We start from the raw sequence: 23,931 nt of genomic DNA, 5'->3' as shown, positions 1-23,931 counted from the left end.
ATTAATTCTTTAAAAAGAGGTTCCCGCTTTCATTCTAATATAGCCAGAGTAATAGCAAACATACAAGAGTTAGACTACCTACAACTGTGATGTTGGCTGACCTGAGAATTGGGGCCAAGTCAATAATACCATGAGAAACTTCCCAGAAAAATGCAGGTGCTATAGAAAGTGGTCCTGGAAGATCTTCTTTGTGAGTCACTACTGAATTAATGTCCAAAGATGGTGCTAGGGAGTGTTGGTGGTATAGGAGGGGACCATCCTTCAGTTGTGACATAACACTGATGCCGAGTAGGTATAATCATTACAGTGCCCATGGACTTTTTCTGGAGGGGCACTAGCACCAGTTTTGTGATCTAATTTCAATTTTGCTGGGTCCTTCAACTCCCCAGAAACTTTCATTGTATATACTTTTTAGTGCCTTACCTAAATTATACTATACTGCTAAAAAGTGGCCATATTGCACACTAGAGGCAGCTGCATTTCAATGACGGATGACACAATTCTTGTGTAGAATTAACATTGCACATTGTATAGTGTGGGACAAATGGCACAATATAAATAATAGTTAGCATGTGCCTGGTGTTTACACACAATACAGACATTAAACAGATCCTCATGTTATGCTTGTGAGGTAAGTATTAGCCCCATTTTGTAGAAGGGAGGTTGACAAAATGGTTCATACTCATCCCTGCTAACTCTAGGGAAGTGTGAAAGCTCAGTTAAAGTAACTTGAGCAAGGTCATAAACCATATAAGAGGAAACTGGAATTGAGACCAGTGCGTAGCATGTCGACCAATACTATGTTTTCTTGTACTCCCCCTATATTCTGTGTGCAGCCATCTGTTATCTCTTGTCTTATACTTTAGATTGTAAACTCCTGGAGACAGGGACCAGCTTCTTGTTCAGTTTGTACAGCGCCTAGCACAATAGGATTCTGGCCATGACTAGGGCTTTAAAATGCTATAATACACTGCACTGTGCCCTCTTCACTGCTCCTCTGCATATATGCAGAAAATTATTAAAAATAAAGACAATTAAAGATCACATGTTTTAGAAGACTTTTTTCTAATGTAAACCCTGGTCTCTTCCTGGCAGATCTCTTTCTACATCAGAGTTTAAATTTCAGGCAGCAGAGCTGCAGGCACATGAGAATGTCTTTAAAAAAATTACAAATCAATCATCTTTCTATACCATCCACCAGAAGGAAATAGGATTCACCTATATCTACCTATTTCTTGAGGGAGTCTCAACAGGACATTACAGCAGCTTGTGGAACCAGCTGTCACAGTCCAGATTGCTACTGTGCAGCCTGAGAGATGGCACAGCCTGCTCATTGGCTCTCCTGAGATGTAATTGGATTTCACAGCCTCCACTAGCCATGCAAGATATTCACATGCTCAGAGCTTCTGAGACAGAAGCTCCACCATAAATACAGCTCGTTTTCTCTCTTGTTCCAAGACCTTTATAAACCCCGTTCTCTATTTCAGCATTTAGATTTTCCCTCTAGAAGAGCCGGCCAAGCTGGGTGGAGAGCTGGTACTTGGAAGTCAGTGCTAGTTTTTGGATGTAAAGGTAATAAAATAAGGCAGCTTTCCAAAACACAGACAAGTGAAAAACTATGAAGAATCCCTCAGCCTCTGACTTTTCAAAATCATGTTACTTGAAGCCCTGTTTGTATTGTCTCTCTAAGACCTGGACCACTTTCAATACAGGCGGATTGGACAAAATTGCTTTTAGCATCTCGCTGAACATTTGACTGGCTACCCTATGATCACAACTGGTTGAAAACAGAGGTTAGAATGGAAGGCCATCCCTGGGATGCCATAATATACACAGGAAGAATGAAACACCCACATACCAGTCTCAAACCAGGGATGATTGTAATGCTGCAATAGGTGCTAGCGGCCACATAATTATGCCTTACACTGTGGGCAGATAGAGAGGGAAAGCAGGAGAGGTATATTTAGCAAACCATTTCCCGGTGGTGGTTCTGTCTGGAAAGCTGGGTATTTCAAACAAATTTTAGGCAAATAAAATCTTGCCTCTGAAACGGATGAAGTTTCATACAAAATGCTTGAAGGCAGCTGGACAAAAGCAGCAGGAAATACTGAAAAGGTGTGGGCACTGGGAGCAAAGGGAACCTGTAGGATGGGAAGCAGGAAACACCCTGAAAGGAGATGCATTAGACTGTGCAATAGTCTCCCAAAGGAAGGGGTAGAGGTCACATCATCCCATTATTCAGCCCTGGAGCATGTGCTGTGAGGGAACAATCTGACACAGGCTGCCCTGGGATGGACAAGACAACTGTGTTCTGTCTCTGATGTCTGTGCATTACTGCCTCTAGTTTAGCGTAATACATCACAAGAGACAGGAAGGACGTCCCTGAACTACCTGCTGTGAGTAAGCTGCTGCACACAGGACAGGATGCTTGTGGTCAGCCAGGTCCAGAAGACCATTGCATAGTACCATTATTATTACTGCTCTGGTTGTCTGAAACTTATGCACCATTTCAGCAGATTTTCTACAAGCTCTTCTCATGTATAAGGCGAGGAGGCTGGGGAAGGAGACGCCATTGCCAGGAACTTTTCTGAACAGTGGACAGCTCCAAAATGAGAGCCTACAACACCACAGTCTTCCTACAGACCGTGTAACAGTTAGCAGCTACAGGAAATGCAACCTTTCAGGCTCTTGGGCATACTGCAGCACTAGCGAGGCCAAGTGTTACTGCTGGAAATGCTGACTGTTGTCCAATTGACTTTTACTCTGAATCCAGGGCCCAGCACAGAAGAGAGATCCAAGAAGGAAGCTCCAGCACTGTAGTCATCTAAAATGGCATTAGACAAAGCGGTGGAGAAGCTGGTGTAGGAGCTAATCCCAAATGAGGATAGGGTAAGAGGGAGCTCTCGTTCAAGCTCCCCTTCCTAATGATCAGGCCTTGTCTGTGGCAAGTGAAGTATTTGTTTCAGGCATGCTCTGCTGTTGTCAGAACAAGGAGGCTGAAGCCTGGCTGGGCAATGGAAACTCATTTGCAGAGGGGATCCCAGCAGGTTGGGGAGGGGAGTCACAGCCCTTACTGCCCATGTCCTACCTGCTCTGTGGAGGCAGCACTTTGGTCTCCTGTGCTCTCCATGTGGCCCTTTTCACCAGCACTAAATGAAGTTCATTTTAAATTAATTTTCCACCTGCCTGCACTGAGCTTCTCTGGGTCAGGGAAGGATTGACAGAGGAGTTCCTCTGGTGCTCATCAGTCCAAATCCATAATCAGAGCAGCTGCCAGAGTCGGGAGAAGCTCTCTTGCCCCGTGGAGCAAAGGGCTCCACTGGTGCAAGGAGCAGGAGTCAGCGCAGACAACTGAACGTGGTTCTTCCCATGTACTAACTACAGGGCTGGCCTCATGTTACTCAGAAGTTTACACCTTCTGTCTTTCTATCCCCATCAACACGTTGTCACATCAGCTCAAAGCAGTGAAACTAATGCAAAACAGCAGCCCACAATCACATCTCCCCTTCCCTGCCAAGATCCTAGCAGGAAGAGGAAGATTTCTAGGCTCATTCGTTCACCACGTGTTCCACGGCCCCTACTTTCCTCTCATTTTGGAGAGATGTTTTCCTCCAGCAACCACCTGACTTTTTGCAGGGTAGGGGTTTGGGGGAGAAATATATTTGCTGAGTCAGGATTACTCCAGGCACATGCAGGGGAGTGGGGAAAGATCCACTGTTCATGGAGTCAATGACCGAGGGCTGGATTGAAGGCTGAATCACAGTCACATAAGGCACTGAGAGGACACACCTGCTCCAGGGATTCACTAGCTTCCACACTGAAGCTGCCCATGACTTGGAGATGGAGTTTGGCCTGAATCTTGCAATTCTAATAGCTAGCAGGGATGCTGGAACAATTTGTACAGTGGAGGTGCTGAGAACCACTGAATCAATCTAAACCCTGTATATGATAGAAACCACTTCAAGTCACGGGGTGCAGCAGCACCCCCAGCATCCCTAATTCCAGCACTTCTGAGGGAAAGCGTGGAGAAGCCCAGGGTAGCACGTAGACCAGCAGACTGGGAGTCAGGCAATCTGTGTGAGCTGGGATAGTTCACTTACCTGCCGTGCTGTGGTTCCCCGCGGGACAATGGAAGGAGTATTTAGCTGTTGTGAAGATTAACTCATCTGTGTCTAAGGCATTTTGAGATCCTTGGCTAAAGAGTGACACAGAAGAGCTAAAATACAGTGACCATCCTGGCAAGAACTTGAAACAGAAGAGGAGAACACACACGTACATGCACTCAGACACACAACTGTGGGCACAATGCCACAGCTGCTGGCCATCCCGACTTCACGCAGAACAGCTGCAGCATCAGGCCCATCGTATTTATACACACACACACAGTACAGATAATACAGCCTTTCTGCTAACACACACACACGAGAGAGACACTGGCAGTGTCTATTAGGGTATTTATGAACAATGTTCCCAAAGGATATCAGGATGCACTTGCTTCCAGTAGGAAGGATCATGTATTTGCACTTGGACACATCCCTCCCCATATATGGGGCAATAATACGGATTTTACAATAAAAACATGAATGGGGCAGACGGTGCTTTGCAAAGCTTTCTTCTCATGGTCTCTACCATTCTTCCCACCCTGATTCAGGGCTCCTTGTCACCCCTCCCCCGCATTGTCACATGCTGAACGGGGACAAGAAAATGTAACCATTCCCCTCTGGACCTGCTGGCCATCACTGGCTTCTATGGAGTCATGTACCTTGGTAGGTGGAGATGAAAGTCATTGTCTTCCCTACCCATCTCCATCCCTAAGAGTTTTGGTCTCTGTATCACTGTGATTCAGACACTTCAGCCCATCTCACCGTGAGTCTGGCAACCCCAGCAGTGGGTGAAGAAAATGTGGATCCCCTACCACTCACCAAGCACACACAGGTCACAATTTTATCAGTCCGTAGTCTGAATGTAAACAGGGACAGCCAGCATGGCGCACGGTACATCTGTGCCAGTCTGCAACTCTGCCAGGGCAAGACTGGACGCGATGCTGCTGGGCTGGCCGGGGACTACAAGGTCCGAATCTGCAGCTGCCGACCCACCAACCACAATGGACAGGACTGCGTCTGATTCCCGAAACTGTTCTTTGTTGGGGCCACTCTCCCGGGGGTTCTCCCCCTCTGCACTGTCCTTCAGCTCTGCCAGGGCCAGCTGGCTGGGAAGAGGAAGGCCCACCTTCCGCCGAGCTCCCCGCTTCTTCTGGGCCTTCCTGAGCTGAAGCTCTTTGTCCATGGCTGAGTTCAGCCTGCACTTGTGGTCCTTCATATACTTCTGGCGCGTGAAGCCCTTGCTGCAGGTGGGGCAGCGGTACTTGTAGTTTCCAGTGTGCGAGCGCTGATGTTCCACCATGTGGGCCCGCCGACTGAAGGACTTGCTACAGTACTGGCACTTGTGGATCTTCATGCCTAAGCCAAACACAATACGAGAAAGAGCTTAGTTACAGAACCCTCCTTACAGGGTAGATGGACCTGTTAATCACACTGCCACGGGGCTCAATAGTTGTCTCTGCTCTTCAAAGTCGAATAATTTTTTAACTATTGCTTGGCAAAAACAAGACAAAAATCCCCACTCAAAGCTCCCAAAACACTTTTATTTGATGCTCTTTTACTGCTTAAAACAATCACCCCCGCCCCCCAAAGAGATCAGATTTTTTCATTTTCTATATTTAAAAAAATGCATGTAAGCCGAGAATGTGTATGGCAGATTGGAGCCTGAAGTGATTTGGAACCGTAATTTCAGGGTTTATCGTAAGGACAGCATTGCTCCTGCCCCTAAAGAGAGTTGAGCAATATACCATGGAAGCAATTTCAGGAGAACACAGTGAAAAGTGAAACACGCGCTCTTAAACTTAAGATTTTCCTGGTTTAGGAACCGTAAAGAAAGTGAACTGATTTTTTGAAACTCCTTAATTTCATTGGAGGAACAAACTGATGTTGCATCTACAGTGCATACTCCATCCAGCTGCTCTGTTCAGGGCTCTGGACGTGACAGAGACAGCGGAGGGAGAGATCTATAGTTGTGCTACTTGTTAGACAAGAATTGCGGCGCTCCCTGGGAGCTTGTTTCTAGGTGTGTGGATGTGGAACTCAGACAAACGCTCATCTGAATCCCTAGAGATTACTTCTGACATGGGGGCATTATTGGGTATGGGGCAGAAAGAGCATTCTGGGTATTAATATGCAAATGAGTACACCTAATATCCTGGCTCTGCTTCAGAACTCCTATATCCCAAGCTGGCCACATGGTTTATTATTTGTATAGCCTCAAATGTGCATGGCTCTTAGACACAGCGGCAAACTGAACGAGGGCTCTTCCAGTAGGCCTGCAGTAGCAGGGGTAGAAATCCCAAAGCCAGGGGCTGTTTGCAGAGCCAGTGAGTGACACTATTAGTTTTACTGCATGGGAAACTCCTTATATTAGACTGCGGAAAATCTCCCATGGGAAGTGGTGAACGTCTCATCATTCAAGTCATAGCTGGACAAAGCAGGAGAGTATCCTTCAGGGAAGAATCCTGCATTGTCAGGGGAATGGAACGGATTGATTTCATAAGGACTTTGGCATCTCTTGCTTCTCTGGATTCTAGGACAATGTATTTAGTGGGTGGAATCAATGTAGACTAGTGTTATCCAGCAACAGTGCCGAGAAGGGTAAGAGTCCTACTATTCATTGCTATAAAGGGTACTAGTAATCCACTCGCTTGACAGTTCGTAGGCATCTTACCCCTACTACTCCTCTGGTTGAAAAATAAAGCCAGGAGATGTGCACACTGGCCTCCTGCCTAAGAGGCTCTCTAAGCACTTAGGTTGAATTCAAGCAGCATTTTCATTCACAGCTATGGGCAGCAGGGGGAGAGCTACAGTCCCACTTACCCGAATGGGAGAGTATATGAGCTTTCAGCTTGTCTGGCCTGTTGAACTCTTTATTACAGCCTGTGTGGCTTCTGTAAGAATAAAAATCCCAGTAACCAGCTTGAATTGGGTGGGGGCTGGTAAGGACAGAAAGAGGTACATACATTAGCTCTCAGACACCATCCCTCACCACCCATGTGCCGTGGAGAGCTCTGGGTGTATCCACCGGGTGTTACGACAGGGCCCCCACAATTTCATCCTCCCAACCATGGTACAAGATGAGTGCTGCAATGTGGATGTACATGGCTTCCACTGGAAAGCCACACGGTGCTCATCACAGGTCCCCTCACAGAGAGGTATTAACAGTGCTTCAAAGCAGCTGCAGGCAGAAGCAGTGTTAAGTGTTGCAAACTGACTGGGATGGGAGAGGAGTGGGGAGAAGCCATGTGAATTGAGGCCACTGAAGAAAGACTATGTTATGCCAGGGGCCTCTCTCTTGTATCTGAAACGTACCCATTGGTGCTGGGATGTGCAAGGGCCTATAGCTGGAGTTATGGCCCCAGGATTACCAAGGCTCGGAAGCCATCTTACTCCATATTAACTGGGAGATAGGATGTATCTCTGTGTACAGTCTCTAGTTATAATAACTGATGTCTTCTCAATTACCCTTCAAGGTAGGGGACTCCGCCAGCCCAAGCAGCGAGGACAACCATTTCCTATGTTCCAAGCCAGACACCCCCACCCCTGGGGACCATGGACAGTTGTTGAGAGGCTCCACATTTTTTAAACAGAAGACACATTCAGTGAACACAGTGCCAGCAAAAGGCATCAGACTGTGCCCCAAGATCTCTATCCACGCAGAGAGCAAGGGGCATCTTCCCCACCCTGTCCTGCCAACAGGATGTAACCCTGGGCGGGACGGGCATATCTCGGTCAAAGCTTTAAAGACACTTTGAAGTGGAAATAAGAACCCTTCCCAAGTGCCTCATGCATTAGGCAACACTATGTTTGATGGCGGAGTGCATGGGATTTATACACATTCAGGCAACCCCTTGATAATATCTAGCACTTTTAAGTGCTCTACCAGTGTGATGTGATAAAACCTCACAACCTTGCCAGGAGGCCGTAGGATCAGCCCCATCTTACACAGGGAGAAACTGAGGCAGGGATGAAGGGAGTGCACCAAGCAAGTTGGAATTGGGAACTTGCTGGTTCCCAGCTCCCTGCTCAAAATCACTAGAGAGCATGGAGCCTCCCCAAGAAGCAGTGGGTTGTTTGGTGCCACACGATAGGGGCTATCCACACACTCTGAGAGCTTATAACAGCCCTTTCATTGTGCAGCCTGAGGGAGACCTTCCTTCCCAAAGCACAGTGTGATCTCAGGAACAACAAAGCCAGCTCTGCTCCTGGCTGCCAGGGGTCACTTGGTACATACGAGAAGGGACATTTGTACTTCTTGAAAGGCTCATGGATCAGCATGTGTCGCTTCAGTTTATCTTTCCGGTTGAAGGCTGCGTCGCACACAGAGCACTTAAAGGGCTTTTCACCTGTGCAGGACAGAGACACAGTCAGGGACATACAGGCTGCACTGGGCTCCAGGGCTTATCATTGCTCTAATAACTCTTTAGTCCCTCCACTAGGGCAGCAGCGTCAGTCCCCTGCTTTCCCTGCAAGCTGGGTCACCCACTGCAGCACAGAGACTTAATAGCCATGTTGTGCAAAGGCCTCTCCTCTAGCTACATCTGGCCCAGAGCTCTAGGAGCAGAAGGTTATGGAGCCAAGTGTATTTCCTCATCCCTTGGGCTGACAAGTGTGCTCAGCCCCAGATGAGGGGTTTGCAGGAGATCACCTCTGACCAGTCCCTAGCGTGTTAACAGCAGGTTCCAGGGAGATAGCTGTGTGTAAAGCCCAAAAGTGATGAAGTGATAACTCTCAGGGTAGCGGACACAGGAGACTATAACAAATCTCCACTTCCCTCCCCAAAGGGCATGTCCCTTTGCCACTTTCTGAAGACAGCGCAGCTTTTCCAACCTGCCAGCATCACTTGCTCCCCATGCTATGACAGGGCAGGCAGAAGAATCACAGGGAAGCATCATCTTCCATCCCAATGAAAACAGAGGTAAGACTCCAGAGGCGAATCACCTCCAACCCGCCCTCATGTAGCACTGTTCCCCAGAGAGCGAACCCCCCATACTCCATCAGGCCCGAGCGCGTTTGGATGTGCTCTGATTCCGAAGTAGGACAGGAAGGCCCGAATCATGAGTGCAGAAAGAAGTGACTCCTTCTCACTCCCACACCTATCTCTGTAGTGCAGTGGTTCTCAAACTTCTGTACTGGTGACCCCTTTCACACAGCAAGCCTCTGATTGTGACACCCCCCCTCCTATAAATTAAAAACACTTTTTTATATTTAACACAATTATAAATGATGGCAGTGGAGTTTGGGGTGGAGGCTGACAGCTCGCGACACCCCAAATAATAACCTCAGGACCCCCAGTTTGAGAACCCCTGCTGTAGTTCCTCCCTGAAAGGCTCCAGGTCAGCAATGCTCCCTCTGGCCAATGGGTGGATGGCTACACCTCCCATTAAGTGCTCCTCCTCCAGGCCAGCGCTGCTAGTCCCAGCAAGCCTGAGAAGGGAGGAGGCTGGCTGTGTGCTGCACTCCCATCCCACAGCTGGTGCTGAGGTGAGATCGCCAAACTGGCTCAACAACTAACCCTGGCTCAGCAGCACGGTATTACTCTGAAAAGCAGCCGACACCAAAGGCTGTGTACATCACTACTTACTCCGGAATCAAAAGAGCACTGAATACTGATCCTCGCTAAATACCATCCAGACAGCTCTGCCCCTTGGGGGTTCCCCAGAGGCCTGACGCAGCGGAGAGCATGCACGAGGAAGCACATACCTGAGTGGATGTGGGCGTGCAGCTTGAGGTAGTGCTCCCGGCGGAAGAATTTCTTACAGATCTGGCACTTGAATTTGCCCCCTCCTCCATGCGTGGGGAGGTGCCGTCGCAGGTACCTCTCACAGGGGAACACCTGTGAGCACAGAAAAGGAGGGGATTGTAACAGGATGGTCTGCCCTTGTCAGACCCAGGGACCCTGGGGCCCAGCCAGCCCTGTTCTGCGGCAGAGCCCCATTAAGAATACGTTGGGGCTGGTAATTTGCCAGGGGTCAATATTGGGGTTTGCTGAAGATTGTCAGTGGAACCAATCAATGGTGTCCTGAAGAAAGGGCCTGACCAGACTGGGCATAGCATTAATCCCTCCCGGGCTGGGGGATTGGGCCAGCAGCTCCCACAGACTCAGAGTCTGCTCCCCATAGGGGGCTGGAGCTCTCTCTGTGGGAGCAAGCGCAAGGGGTGGTTTACTTAGATAAAACCCAAGGAGTGAAGCTTAGAGGAGGCCTGCAGAACTCCATGAGGAAAACACAAATACCGCTTTAAATCAGCTTCAGATGCTAAAGCAGCGCTGGCTGCAACCCCTGCAAATAGCTTTTATAACAAGATGGACATATTTGAGAAGCACCCACTCTGCCCACTTCCTGGGGGCAGTACTGAGACCAACTGTGGCAGAGGCCCATTGCACTTTGTACTAACAGTACCGTGCACCCCCCCGATCATCTCCCATCACAGGGTTCCAAAGCACCTGTCCATTAACGGGTGACATTTGCCAGGCCGACATTATTAACAGTTCATTTCACACACGAGAAAACTAAAACACACCAGTCCAATGATTTGCAGATGACAATACCACCAGTCCGCATGAGAGCTAGGCAGAGAACCCAGCACTCCTAGCTCCCAGTGCTGCGCTCTCACCACTACGCTACACTCCCTCCACACAGACACAATCTTAGTAACTCACAAACTTAGAAGCAAAAAAAGTTGCCCAGCTACAGGGCTTTCCAAGAGCAGGAGTCTCAGGCTGCTGTCCCTGCGTGTTGTGAAGTCCCCCAAGGATCAATGGGAGAGGGGGAATGGACTGCCCTACATGCAGATGTGAAAAGCAGCAAGCTAACCCTAACACGGCCACAGCCTTGTACAGAGAGCACCTGTCTCCTTGGGGGACAAAAGACGACACATAAAGAAAGATGGGTTACTAACCATGGCGGGTGTGCGTTTCCCCTTCCCGAGCTACCTCAGTACAAAGTGGTCACTCTGAGATTGTTCCTGCCCCCACTGCAGGATTTTCACCTCCTTAGCTATAAACAGAGGAGCAAGGGTCCATATTTTAGTCTAGATTTTCAAATAAAGTGTATTAGAATTCAACACCCACAATTCTGCCCCTCCACCCCCGGGGGTGATGTGATCAGAACGTTCCCCAGCCAAAGGCTGCCTGGGTGTCCAGCTCCAGTCACGCTATCAGGACAGGCTTGTCCTTTCCAAGGACACACAGCATTCATCCAAAAGAGGAGAGGGCAACAGTGAGAGGGGCACACAGAGGTTTATTTGGACGGGAGACAAATGATGGGTTAGCAAGCGGGGGCTCTACATCCTTCCTCCTGTAGGCAGGATGTGCCTAGTGGTTCAATGAGGGAACAGGCTAACGGTCACAGGGGGGGCTGACGGAGAAGCCAAGAAACCACACTAAAGCCGGCCTCGCTCCTCTAGCCATCCCTGACTCTGGGAGGTGAGGCAGGCCAGCGTAACATCCAGTGTTCCTGTACTGTAAAAGGGTCAGATCCTGTCAGGTGCTGAGCGTCCTCCGCTATCAATAGAGTATTTGGGGCTCAGGGCACTCAACTTTTTTCAGGATTGAGGCTCAATATGACGCAGGGTTGGGGGATGGCAGGAAATTGGAGAAAAGTTCATTGATCTGTGAATGGGGTGCAGCAGAAAAGCTGGCACTGAGGGGAGGAATGGACTCTGCTCTAGAGAGACAAGGGGGCAAGAACACACACCTCCTCCCTCTCTTGAGAAGTCCTAGAGGACCTGCCAGTCTGTACTGAGGTAGAAAGGGAGAGGAAAGGGAGACAAATTCCCTCAGAAACTCAAACATCTCTCCAGGGCCATCTCGTGCAAAAAGCCCCACCCACCTTCTGGCAGTGAGGGCAGGGGAAGTTGTGTGTTGCCGTCTGCAGATGATGCTCCAGCGCTTCTGGGGTGGAGTATTTATTTACACACTTGACACACCTGAATGAGGTGAGACAGAAGAGAGTATGTGAGCAAGGACCAGCCACGGCAGCCATACCATACCCTACCTCTGCAGACAGTTATTCACCACGTACCTTCTCTAGTCAGTTTTCCCAATGTTTGGTTAAAAACAGTAACAGAACACAAAGTATTTGGAGAATAGAAATAACCTCCTCCTCCCCCATCCCAGCCCCAGGAGTTTGTAAACCTAGATTTCCACTTCAAGGCTTCTGCTAATTTAAGAATCCTTCCCCTACCCTATTACAAGAAATACAGAATGGAGGGGCAAGGGGAGAAATCAAACCTAAACAGAGCCCAGCCCTCTTAGAAAATCACTCGTCTCTTAACTCACTGCAAGATGAACCCCAGCCTCTCTACAAGTGCAAGAACAACTAGAAATTACAAGCCTTTCTAAAGAGCAGCAGTCACATAATATAATGGTATATGATCCAGACAAGGCTCCCAGATGCAATCCAAGAAGTCTCTGTGCTCTTGCAATCTTCCCATCAGCATTTCCATAGCACTGTAAGTGCTGTTCACAGAACACAGAGCAAGGCACAAGAGTCTCACTTGCTCCCTCCATCAACCAATCTATCAGCTTTCAGGTCAACAAAGCCCGCTATGGTTTAAAACGAGAATGAGACTGTTGTGGAATGGCCACGTTTGCCTGGACAGAGCTCCCATGCCCCCTGCACTGGTACATAAGTGACACCTTTTACTGCAGATGTTGATTGTGATTAATTCACCCAGGTAGCCAGTTCACTCTCCATATGTAAATACAGCGAACGCCAACAGCCACATCTGCACCAGTGGCACCCAAGACCTGACTCACATTCTGTGCACAGTGTTTGGCCACAGTCGCCAGGCAGTGGGGCACTCAGCTATGCACCATGTGCGCCCAAGATAATCCCAGAGGCTGAAAACGATGTCCCACATGCTTCCCCTCGTGTCCTTTCAGCGCTTGGTCTGAGAGCACACGCCCTCGGCCTGAAACGTGAGGCTGTCACTCTCTCCTACCGCGCCTGGTAACCACTGTTCGGATTGCTACCGTACTTGTACACGGCCACGTCCTTCTTGGGGCTGTGCTGGGGCAGCAGGCTGTGGGAGTACTGGTGGACGCTCAGTTCATACAGGGAGGGGAAGTCCTTGCTGCACAGGTGGCAGCGATAGCTCAGCTCCTCCTGGTGGTTCTTGATGTGCTCTAGAAAGGACTCTAGCTTCTGGAATGTCTGAGCGCAGCTTTTCACCACACACTTGTACACCTGGAGGAAGAGGTAGGGATTTATGGGAGGAAGGGAGAGCTACTAGAGTGATGCACATTGGCAATAAAAGCAGTGCGATTCCCCTGCCAACACATGCGGTGTACTCTAAGGTGAGGGCGTAAGACTCGGACTCCAGACTCCCGTATGCTCTTGCAGGCTCTGAAACTGCTTCCTTCAGCAAGTCACTGAGTGGGCAATTTTCCAAAGCGTCTAAGTGACTTAGCAGCTCATTTCACTAAAAGCCACTAGAAACCATGCGCCCAAGTCACCAAAGATCTTTTGAAAATCCCACCTTTAACCTCAGCTTTCTCCATGTGTTACAGGGGGATGGTGATATTTATCTACTCGTTGGGGGGGTAATTAAATCACCGTGAAGATCCATGAATTAAAGATACAGGGGGAGATTCCAAAGTCACAAACAGCAGTCAGGTGCCTAATTCTCGCTGACTTTCATTGGCCGTTAGTTGCCCTATTTCCTTCCGTACCTTGGAAAATCCCACACTACACACTGTCAAATTATTATTGCTACTAATTTCATCCTCTCTTGCTGGACCATTGGTTTTTCCCCTAGTTTGGATAGCGCTAAATTAGCCTGGCTGTGTTTATGAACAAAAGCAGCAATTCAGTCCCCAGGGTGCCACAGTCCCTGTTTACGCACATCCGTTATGGGAGCAGCACTCCAAAAGCAGCACCCATTCACTAACCCCCACCCGGTGCCAGCAGCAGGAGCACATGCCTTTGTTAAATGTGTTAACTGCCTTCTGTTCAGACGTTCTTGGAGATGGTGGCAGAAGATTTTAAATAAAACAGTTCTGCAATGTAATGGTCACAGTCACACTGTACCAGTGTTACTATGGGTCAGATCTGAGGTCTAAAGAAATTCACAGCACCTACCAGTTAACTTCACTCTTCCCTAGGAGTAACTCATGGGGTTGGTGCTCCAGCCCCACTGTGCCCATGCAGCAGGCAACCCAGCCGTCTCCAAGCCCAGTTAGCCCAAATGCACTAGAGCTGGTCAGTAACACACACAGCTGTTAGCCAAATGCTGGGGAGCTCTTCCCTGATAGCATCTTCTCCCAACGGATAGCCAAGACTCTGGGAACCTGCAGCCTCAACATTACCACAGCTGAGGCTAACAGGGACCCACAAGCAAGACAACAGCCCCAACAGGTAAACCCAAATGTCCTCCCTCCCACTGAGCTGGGCTAAGTCCACCTCTTTTTATGATCAGTTCTATTGTTGTGGCATTCAGAGGCCGCCCAGTCAGGATCGGGGCCCCTGCGAGCTGGGTGTTGTAAATACCAAAAGCAAATGAGTGGGACAGGCCAAAGGAGGGAGGAAAAGGGTAATAGAAATGAGATCACATGATTCCATAGACAGCTACTCCACAACTCGATGGTTGCTGACCATTTTAAAGTGTTCTGGATTTGGTTTTTCCAGCTCTCCCCGGCTGCCAACTAGCCTGCCTCTTGGCTGATTTCTCCCAGTCAACACAGCAGGGCTGGGGCTCTGCTTGAAGCTGCTCTTTTCCAATCCAGACCCACACAAGGAGAGCCACGAAGCACAATGCAGCACTGCAGCAGCCGGTTTTATGACCTGAATGCACCCGATTATAACAGAGCCACGAGAACTCTATAAAGACAGGCATCAACTTGTGCTGCGGAGAACCTGCCATGTTCATTCCACGTCTACCTGACCCTCACTGATAATTAGACCAAGGCCACTGGAGCCAAACTAACGTCTCAGTCTGATTACCGATGCGGGCCCCACAAGCACGAGTGTCCACAGTGCGTCACCCACCTGCTCATTCTTGTGCTGCGTCATGTGCGATTTGAGCTGGAAGTAGGTGTTGAACTTGCTGGGGCAGAACTGGCACTGGTAAGAGCTATCAATCAGGACAACCTGCTTGGCTTCCAGTTTTCCAACCTCGCTCTCTTCTGTGGGGGCCATGGCCTGAGGCTGCTGGGGAGAGTTCCTGGAAGCCTGGCTTAAGCCTGGAGGAATGAGCAGAGGCAGAGAGAAAGACAAATTGACGCATCCCTGAGGTCAGTTTTTTAACAGCTTTGAAAACTGACCAAGGCCCCAGTCCTGCATTGCCATGTGACACTCAGCTTTGGTCTCTGGGCCCGCCTCCTGCTCCCTTCCTAAGTGCCGATTCTTTGGGCTAGACAATTCAATTCCTCTAACCTTCCCTTTACAACAGATTATCAAGGGCCCCGATTATTCTGGCTACCCTTCTGTGACCCACTATTCTTACCTGTCATGCTCCCAGCTATGTGCCAGCTGTCTCATAGAAAAGAAAGCTCAACAGGCCCCTGACGATCTAAGGCCATATTCACTCCTCCTCCAAGATTTGCTCAGTGCAGGAGACGAGAGGCATCAGCTAGCCAGTTATGCATCCCTGATTCACTAGCTGCCTAGCTTCAGTGTACATCAGAGCAGCCCCTAGACTTCTGTAACTTATGCCAGCTGGCTATGGCCCCATAGGACCACATACCCCTTGAGAACTAGCAGAGCTGAATCATGCTCTGACCCACCCTCCATGCCACTGTTCAGGGGAGGTTGGTGTAAACATTGGCTACACCACTGGATGCCAGCTGGGAGCTCCTCCACACCAAGTGAATTCTGAACTGGCCCGTTAGATGAGACTTCACCACCCTGAGCAGTGCAGAACAGCAAGCCAGAGCACACAGGGTTGCACTAGCCCACATGTCTGATCTGTGGATTAGTCTAATAGATGCTGCTAAATGCTCGGTCTCCAGATGGTGGCATCACTGGCATTAACTCCAGAGGAAGCTAACATGAGAGAGAAATGGGTGGGAAGGAGCTTTGGGAATGAGGAGTGTTCAGAGATCCTGGGAGTGTCGCTCTGCTTCCTAGTAGGCAATTTCTAAGGGTAGCACACCTGCATTCTCCTCGTCCTCTTGCTGGTTGGGGTTCAGTGCCATGACCTGCACCGTGATGGAGTTGCGGGAGATGGTGCACCCGAGCCCCGGAGGCCACACTTTATGGGTCTGCATGTGCTTCTTCACGTTGGACTTCTGCGCGAAGGCTCGGCCGCACACGATGCACTGGAACGGCTTCTCACCTGTGTGGCTGCAGGGCAGACCGAAGCACATCAGTGAAGATGCATGACAGAAGGTGGTGGCCTGTAAGCATGGATCACAGGGGGGCAGCTGTCCCAGGAGTGAACTGAGAACCTAGCTGCTTGGCAGATTAACTCCTGGGCATCACCAGCAAAGGGCTGGGAACCTGATCAACTGGCGTCAATGGATTTTGTGGGTGGAGCAGGAGAAACAGGCCTTACATACAGAACACAGAGTTACAACCCAGGGGTGGTTTGAGGGAGGGGAGGAGCTCTGCAATGGAGTCGGAACATTTATCCTCACGTTTTTCTGCACTGACCCAATAAGCCACTTGACCATCATTGCTTGGTTTAGAATAAACCCCCTTTCTTCTGCTCCAGCATCAGAGGATCTCTTCTTGTCCCCCCACTCTGCTTCCAGCCTAGGAAGAGGGAAACCCTGTCCTCTTCCCTCTCTCTTCCCCCCACCCCAAATTACAGGGAGGGAGACCTTTCTGCTCTCTCTTCCTGTTCCAGGCCCAGAAGCCACTTCTGATGCTTGGTGGTCACCATGTGAGGGGCCCCAGGATGGGCTTGGAGTTTAAATGACTCCTGCTAGCTGCCCATCAAGCTTTTAAATCTTTGCTCAGGGCTAAGACTAGAGTTTTTATCCTTCCTCTTCAGGCATCGCTCTGAATTTTCGCTCCCAAGGGGCAGCTCTGGAGGTGAAGGTGGCTGGGCATTCCAGGTAACAGGAACTGTGGACGTTCTCATCAGCTAGTGAGCAAAGAGGACTCCAAAACCAGCTCATACTCAAAAAGTAGAAGATGCAATTACAGCTCACGCCTCCTGTGCAATCAACAGCCTGCCCCACTTGGCCATCCCTGCTGCATTTGGGTTAGCATCTCACTGTTACCTTCTGATGTGCTGCTGCAAGTCAAAGTTCTTGGTGAAGGCCTTGTCACAATAAGTGCACTTCAGTTTGGGGGACTTAGGTTTCCCTGAAATAGAAAGAGTGCATAATGGGAATTAGCTACTCCAATTCAGTTGCATTCAGGACCAAGGAACATTGGATGGGATATGAATGGCCACAACACAAGAGTTTGTCCCATGGACAGTAATAGGTGCCAATTCTACTTTTTGTATAGCATAGTAAGAGTACACTGTGTTGTACATTTGCTAATAGAGTCTCGAGAGCTTCCAAACTAAAAGTGCAACGCAATGGAGACATGATGGTCTAGGGGTTAGAACAGGGGCTGGCCATAAGGAGACGTACCTTCTTGCAGCCCATTGTCATTTTTGGAACGCCTATTTTTGGAGGTCGAGGTGGAATCAAAACTGGCCACGTTTCCTCCAGCCGCATTGGTCAAAGGAGCAGCAGTGTTAGTGCTTTTGGATTTGAAGCCCTGCTTCCCTGGGCTGTACACTGGAGGGGAGGGATACACAGGACTTTCCACACACTGGCTTGGCACCTGGAATAATGCACCAGTGAAAATACATTTGCTAAGTCCGTGGAGAAGTTGCCATGCTAGATCATTAGTCTGTCTAGTCCAGGATCCTGCCTAACTGGATCAAACCAGTAATCTGTTTCTTTAACCAAAGGGAGGCTAAACCAATGCACAAAGGGCAGCTCTCAGGCTGAACCTTGCCAAGTATTCAGGAGGTATTAGCAAGACCTGGACACCAAAGTATAAACTCTCAAAACAAAGAGCTAGCTAGTCCCCGATTAGCATCTCTGCTCTCCAGAGCTGATCACCCTCAGCCTGGTCTGGATTCAAACCCGTGATCCTGAAAGTGGAAAGCTCAAGGTCCTGTTACCAACCCCAGGAAGATTTCTGAAGGAAGTTCTGCTGTGCAGATTCCAGTTAAACAAACTGACAACATTATTGGAAAGGCGAAGGGTGTAGTTAGCAAAGCAGACCAAGTCATCAATCTGGAATAACACAGTTTGAGGCCCTTTCTGAAAAGGGCATCTGGAGAAGTTTGGCATGTCCTCTCCTACCGCATACTCCCCAGTCTTGTTTCAAGGTCTCAAGTAACATGGCTGCCACCACTTCCCCTGGAAGACTATTTAACTGCCTGAGGAATCTCACTGTCAGGATATTTTTTCTGATATTCAGACTAAGCTTTCCTGTGCTGAGTTTCGGCCTACTACTCCTAGCTCAATCCTTTTGCAATGTCTCTGCCTTCCCAGCAGATACCCTTTCCAATACTTGCAGGCAGTTATAGGAAATCCCACCCCTTAAACATATCTACATGTGTTCGGCTCTTTTAATCTCTCCTCATGAATCAATCCCTCCAGTCCCTTAATCACTCTCATGTTCTCCGAATTCCCTTCAGCTTGTTGACATCTTTCTGCTCATTACTTTCCCACAGAGGAAATACTCATTGATTACAAGACAACCTAACACATCTTTCCCTGACTCTAATTTTATGACAAATTGCATTTCTAATCTAGCTAACTCATGAGCAGCATCTTCTCTCCAACTTGTGAAATGGGCTTGCGGGAGCCTTAAGTGTCATGAATCGGACAGAAGGTAGAGCAGCATCTGAGGGATGACCATGGCTAAGCTCACAATATGAGGCCAGGGACACGGCTTTACCTCTATGGGCGGATAGGGCTGCATCCCCAGCGTCTGGATCTCCACTGTGCCATTTCCTGCCATAGGAGCAGGTGCGCTGTACACTTCCACCACCCGGCTGCCACCAGTGCTAGGCTGTCCCGGTGCTCCCAGTGTCTGAGCGGGAGGAGGTGGGGGCTGAGGTGGAGGAGGAGGTGGGGGTGGCGGAGGAGGTGGGGGCTGGGAAAGGTATCCAGCTCCTGCGTGCATACTCAAGGTGCTCTGAAAACCGGAACAGGAGACAAACAGAGAAGGCATTAAAAATGCAGCACAGGTCCAGCAACCTCCAGCTGGAGTTGCAGAGGCCTCACTCATGACATAATTCATAATTCACTGTCAGATTGGCAGACAAAGCAAACTCTGGGCAAAATGCACTTTTTAACACAGATGTGGGCACCTTACTAAATACAGTATCTAGTTTCTCAGGAAGCAATGAGCAATCGAACAACCACCTATATACCGCGCATGGGTCAGATTGAGAGGGTATGCAGCAGCTCATACTGCCACTTTTCCCTGCTGATGGTCATCTTGTGCTCTAGAATCCAAGCATTTGCTTCATTTTCTTTGTAGCCCTGCTGAGTACAAGGAAAACCCTCAGAATGCAAAGAGGGTAACCAGTGCAGGACACCTGCCAAAGTCTGCAGACAGCATTAAACAACAGCTCTGAGAGAGGTGTCCCATTGATCCCCCTGGTCGTTACAAAGATGGTCCCTGACGGTTACACTGTAACATACACATTATTTCATGGGGGATCATAGCACACAAGAAAGAACCATGGATGATCATATTATGAAGAGCGGCACAATCTGCTGCGAGAGACAGTGTGAGTGAGCAGATCTTGGCATAGGCCCATCACTTGTTGTTTTCCAACCTGACCTCTGCTGTTGTTTTTGAGAAGATGCCCAGGCACCAACATCAAAGCAGCTCTCTGAACTGCGCAGGTGGCACTGCCAGCCAGAACTCTTGGCTCCCTCCGCTATTCAGCGGGGGACTCAGTCTGTTTGGAAAGCGCACTCCCCTTACCTGCACAGAGGGCTGCACCGTGGGCATTGGTTGGTCCAGAGATGTAAAAGCGGACATGGCTGACATCAGCACCTCATCACTGACTAAGATATTCCCCTGCACTAGCGTCTGGATCAGCGGAGATGGAGGAACCGTGATGTATGTGGAAATTTGCTGAAAGAATGGGAAAAAAAAGTGTTGGGGCTCAACACTAGAACAAGAGAAATAATCTCTGAAATGCCCAGGGAAGGAATGAGGATGTGCTCTTTACTAAACCGACGAGTCTCTGCTACCTCCAGCTCTCCTCACTCGACTGGCCACACTAGAGATCTACTGGTTGCTACTGTTTGTATCTTCACCTACAGGTCTATCCTGCCATCCTGTAACAAACAGGGACCCACACTGGGCTAGACCTTCCAATGCGCTAGTTCAAAAGGAATTATTTTGGGACAGTTCTCTGGCCTGTGCTATACAGGAGATCAGACTAGATGATCACAGTGGTATCTTCAGGCCTCAGAATCTATGAATGAATCAATCCTGGGAGACCTGATGGCTCAGGCGATTGGAGATGGGATGGGGAGTTGGCTATGGGTTTACAGTTCAAACCACGTTGGTTATTAAAGGTGACCTGGGGAACAAATAGCATGAAGACCTTCAGCAGAAGCTCTGACTAACCAGGTGATGTGGTGAATTCAGAAAGGCCAGGGACTAGATGGCCAGGAAGACTGTACTTCCTTCTCACCCCTAGAGGTGCTCCCATAAGGTCACAATTGAGGTACATTGGGGGCGACAGCATGGGAGAAGATTTTGCTCACACTGTCCCTGTTCTGTGGTTATGATGAGGACTGATGCCTACTGAGTCGGCAGCGCCTTTCCCCAGTGCTAGATTCACTTTAAGGGGGGGGGGACATTTTTTTTTAATTCCTGGAGAATTCCATCTTTTTGGTTGATTTGAGGAGCAGAAAGTATGCTGTGTGTATGAGGGGTACAGGAGCACTGTAGCAGAAGATCACCTGCATGAATTCAATTCCGGCGAAAGGTAGGTTTGGGGTAGGAGGAAGATTTTTGTTTTTTTTAATTCTCCCCAGACCTGGCACACTGGGATATATGGAGTCGTGCGTGGAGACTGGGCGCTGAAGGAACCAGGAGGCAGATCCAGGGATGAGGATGCCACATCCAGCACCCTCTCACTATGTATGTGTAACTGGATTCAGTAAACGTTCACTCCTGGGTTCTCTTGCCCTCCAAAGTCAGTGGCACAGAGACCTCCAAGCATGCCATGTAGCTACCTGCCGATTGGCACTCTGAGCCTGCTGCACAGATGTGATGGACGGAGTGTACACGCTGTTGGTAGCCAATGAGACAGTGGCCAGTGAAGGGGTGTTTCCTTGGCATTGCTCCCTCTTGTGGGTCATGAATGCCGGCAGCGAGTTGAACTGCTTCTTACACTTCCCACACAGGAACACGTCCTCGTCATCTGCAATCAGAAGGGAACAGATCATTGATTTGGCTTCAGGATCCTTCTCCTCAGACTATGGAGCTACCTCAACTATAGTTAGGGTCGGAAAAGGGACGATACAATTTGGTGCTTTCCTGCTGTTAGCCCCACAGAGCTGTGATAGCTAGGAGAGGGTGAGCTGAATTCTATTCTGCCTTGTGCAGCTTTAGCTATTTTGTCAGCTGAGCTCTAGCTACAGAAAGTCCTACTGAGGATGAGAAATAAGTAACTGAACTTTGCATTCCTCTAGCTCCTTCTGAGTACATCAAAAAGGCTCAATGGATCAGGTTGAGCTGTCTTTAGACAGATCAGCCGCAATGCATGGAGGAGGGAGAGGCTGATTACACAGCGTTCACTTGCATGTGTTTGGGGAAAGGTCACAGAATAATTCTGCATCTTCCAAGTGAGCTCTGATAAAACACTGACTGGCCTACGCCTTCCGATTTTGGGGAGAGCAGCTCTGGAGCCTGGTATTGCTGATAAAGGGCTGAAGTGAAAGCCAGATTTTCATAAGCATTTAAGTCAGCAACTACCTTGACTGTTCACCTAAATTAGCTACACAATGATCTGTCCCCAAATAATTGAGCAACCTGAGCGTTTATTGCAGCAAGAGGTGTTTGTGACATGCAGAAAGTTCCCCTCCCTTCATGCCTTTCCTGAAGTGCATGGCCTGGACCTGTTGCTGAGACCAACCCCAACCCACCCTCTCTTCCTCTGGGCAACCGCAGACCTCTGTGACAGGCACCACACAGTATGTTCTGTATTGTCCCTCTCTCCCCTTATGTTCTGCCTTGTTTCGCTGAACAGACCATGAGTCCTTAGGAATTAGCACATAGCAGTGACTCTCCACCAACCGTCTGCAGACAACTGTTCTGCCAAACCATTTCTGATGGTCACTGGGACAGAGGGTGTGGCAGGAAAGGCAGCCCACCAGAGTCTCTTTCTGCTTGCACATGCAAGGAAGAGAGGGGCTCACCCATGGACTGAATGGTGGTGGAGGTGTTGACATTTTGACCGGATGGATCTGTAACTGCTCCCTGACCATCCAGCAGGGACTGAACAGCCAGCACTGTCTGATTATCCATTCCTGAAAGAGAGACAGAAGCAAGGGTTAACAGAAACATCCAAGCAGGCCCTCTGGGACAAGAGCTGGTTCAGTGAGTCTGAAACCTCACTCTGCACCATCTGAATGTATCCTACAGTAAACACAACTTAAAAGAGTAACGCTGAAAAGTGGCTCCCACTCAGGGGCCCTATGTCTCCCGCTTAGTTCTTCTTCCTTCACTGAGCTCCACTCCACCCCCACTGCCACCTATTCTATGTGCTAGTTAACCTAAGAGAGAAAAGAGATCCTAAGAGCAGAAAGCCAGTTCGTCTTTCTTTATATGGTCATGGGAGGAGTGGGTAAGAAGAGGCAAAAGAACATCTGGCAGCTGAAGGAGAGAGCTGGTTTTTGGGGAAGCTATTCCCAGGGAAGGCGAAGAGTTTTAGCTGCAGAAGGGGGTCTGATCAGTGGCACTTGCCACTTGGAGGTGCAGAAACATTGGAATTTAATAGATTTTAAGCTCAGACTAGTTTACACACAGAGGGTAACTCCGGCCGGTACAGTTACTCACAAGCCATGTGGTGCAGTGGCTGAAACTTGGGGTTTGTTGTGTTAAGAAACCTGAGCTCTGGGCCTGCAGTGAGCTTGCATAAACTCTCTGCTAATGTATTTTTAAAAAGGGCAGGAATGTGCAGCAGTTCTTCCCTGTCTTCTGGGCCAAAGTTCATGGCTTAAGTCAATAATAAGGGTAGGGAATTGCATAGGAATTGAAACAGCACTTAGAAGAGGTAAGATTTGAACTCCTAGTCTCTGCTTTCCCAGTTCAAGGAACTTTCCCTTAAGCTAGAGCAACATTTGTAAAGAATGCCTCAGTTAGTGTCTTTCCCATTTTAACAGGTTTCAGAGTAGCAGCCGTGTTAGTCTGTATCCGCAAAAAAAACAGGAGTACTTGTGGCACCTTAAAGACTAACAAATTTATTTAAGCATGAGCTTTCGTGAGCTGTGCTGTAGCTAGCTCATGCTTAAAAGAAGCCAGTGATGGCATTCACACTGAGGGAGATTTGCCATTCAATTAAAAATTGGCACGTTCACCTTAGCACAAATATTTTTTCCATTGTAGCTACAATGTTATTTAAAAACTCTGTAGACAAACACTAATGATGTATTAACTGAGACAAAAAACAGCCAAAGAACAGCTCCCAGAGCGATTTAGATTTCTTGCATGCCTGCGGGAGGTGAGCCACCGCCCTGCCAAATTCAATTCATTTTTCATCAAGCCATGACAAATTCAAACAGCACTTAGTTTACAAACTAAAGGTTTAAAGCTCCTGTTAATACTGAACCTTAACACTGTCTTAACTATGGTGATGCTATTGCTATACCACAATCAAAAAGAGCAAATAATCT

General features: G+C 48.8%; 1 protein-coding gene across 1 annotated transcript in view; it reads right to left on the bottom strand.

The window, feature by feature from the left end:
- Positions 1–4,421: 4,421 nt before the first annotated feature.
- Positions 4,422–23,931, bottom strand: part of ZNF341 (zinc finger protein 341) — a 32,962-nt gene continuing 13,452 nt past the window's right edge. The window contains exons 2-15 of the mRNA XM_039498566.1: positions 22,456–22,566; positions 21,271–21,458; positions 20,003–20,155; positions 18,962–19,201; positions 17,635–17,830; positions 17,275–17,359; positions 16,200–16,390; positions 15,095–15,288; positions 13,086–13,294; positions 11,936–12,032; positions 9,807–9,939; positions 8,338–8,449; positions 6,924–6,994; positions 4,422–5,459 (exon numbers count right to left, since the gene is read on the bottom strand). Of these exons, the coding sequence (XP_039354500.1) occupies positions 4,948–5,459; positions 6,924–6,994; positions 8,338–8,449; positions 9,807–9,939; positions 11,936–12,032; positions 13,086–13,294; positions 15,095–15,288; positions 16,200–16,390; positions 17,275–17,359; positions 17,635–17,830; positions 18,962–19,201; positions 20,003–20,155; positions 21,271–21,458; positions 22,456–22,566 (2,492 nt within the window). The 3' untranslated portion in view covers positions 4,422–4,947. The remainder of the gene's footprint in view (positions 5,460–6,923; positions 6,995–8,337; positions 8,450–9,806; positions 9,940–11,935; positions 12,033–13,085; positions 13,295–15,094; positions 15,289–16,199; positions 16,391–17,274; positions 17,360–17,634; positions 17,831–18,961; positions 19,202–20,002; positions 20,156–21,270; positions 21,459–22,455; positions 22,567–23,931) is intronic.

Source organism: Mauremys reevesii, linkage group 13 (genome assembly GCF_016161935.1).
Source record: "Mauremys reevesii isolate NIE-2019 linkage group 13, ASM1616193v1, whole genome shotgun sequence".
Lineage (NCBI taxonomy): Eukaryota > Metazoa > Chordata > Testudines > Geoemydidae > Mauremys > Mauremys reevesii.
This window is presented reverse-complemented; position numbering and strand designations above follow the sequence as displayed.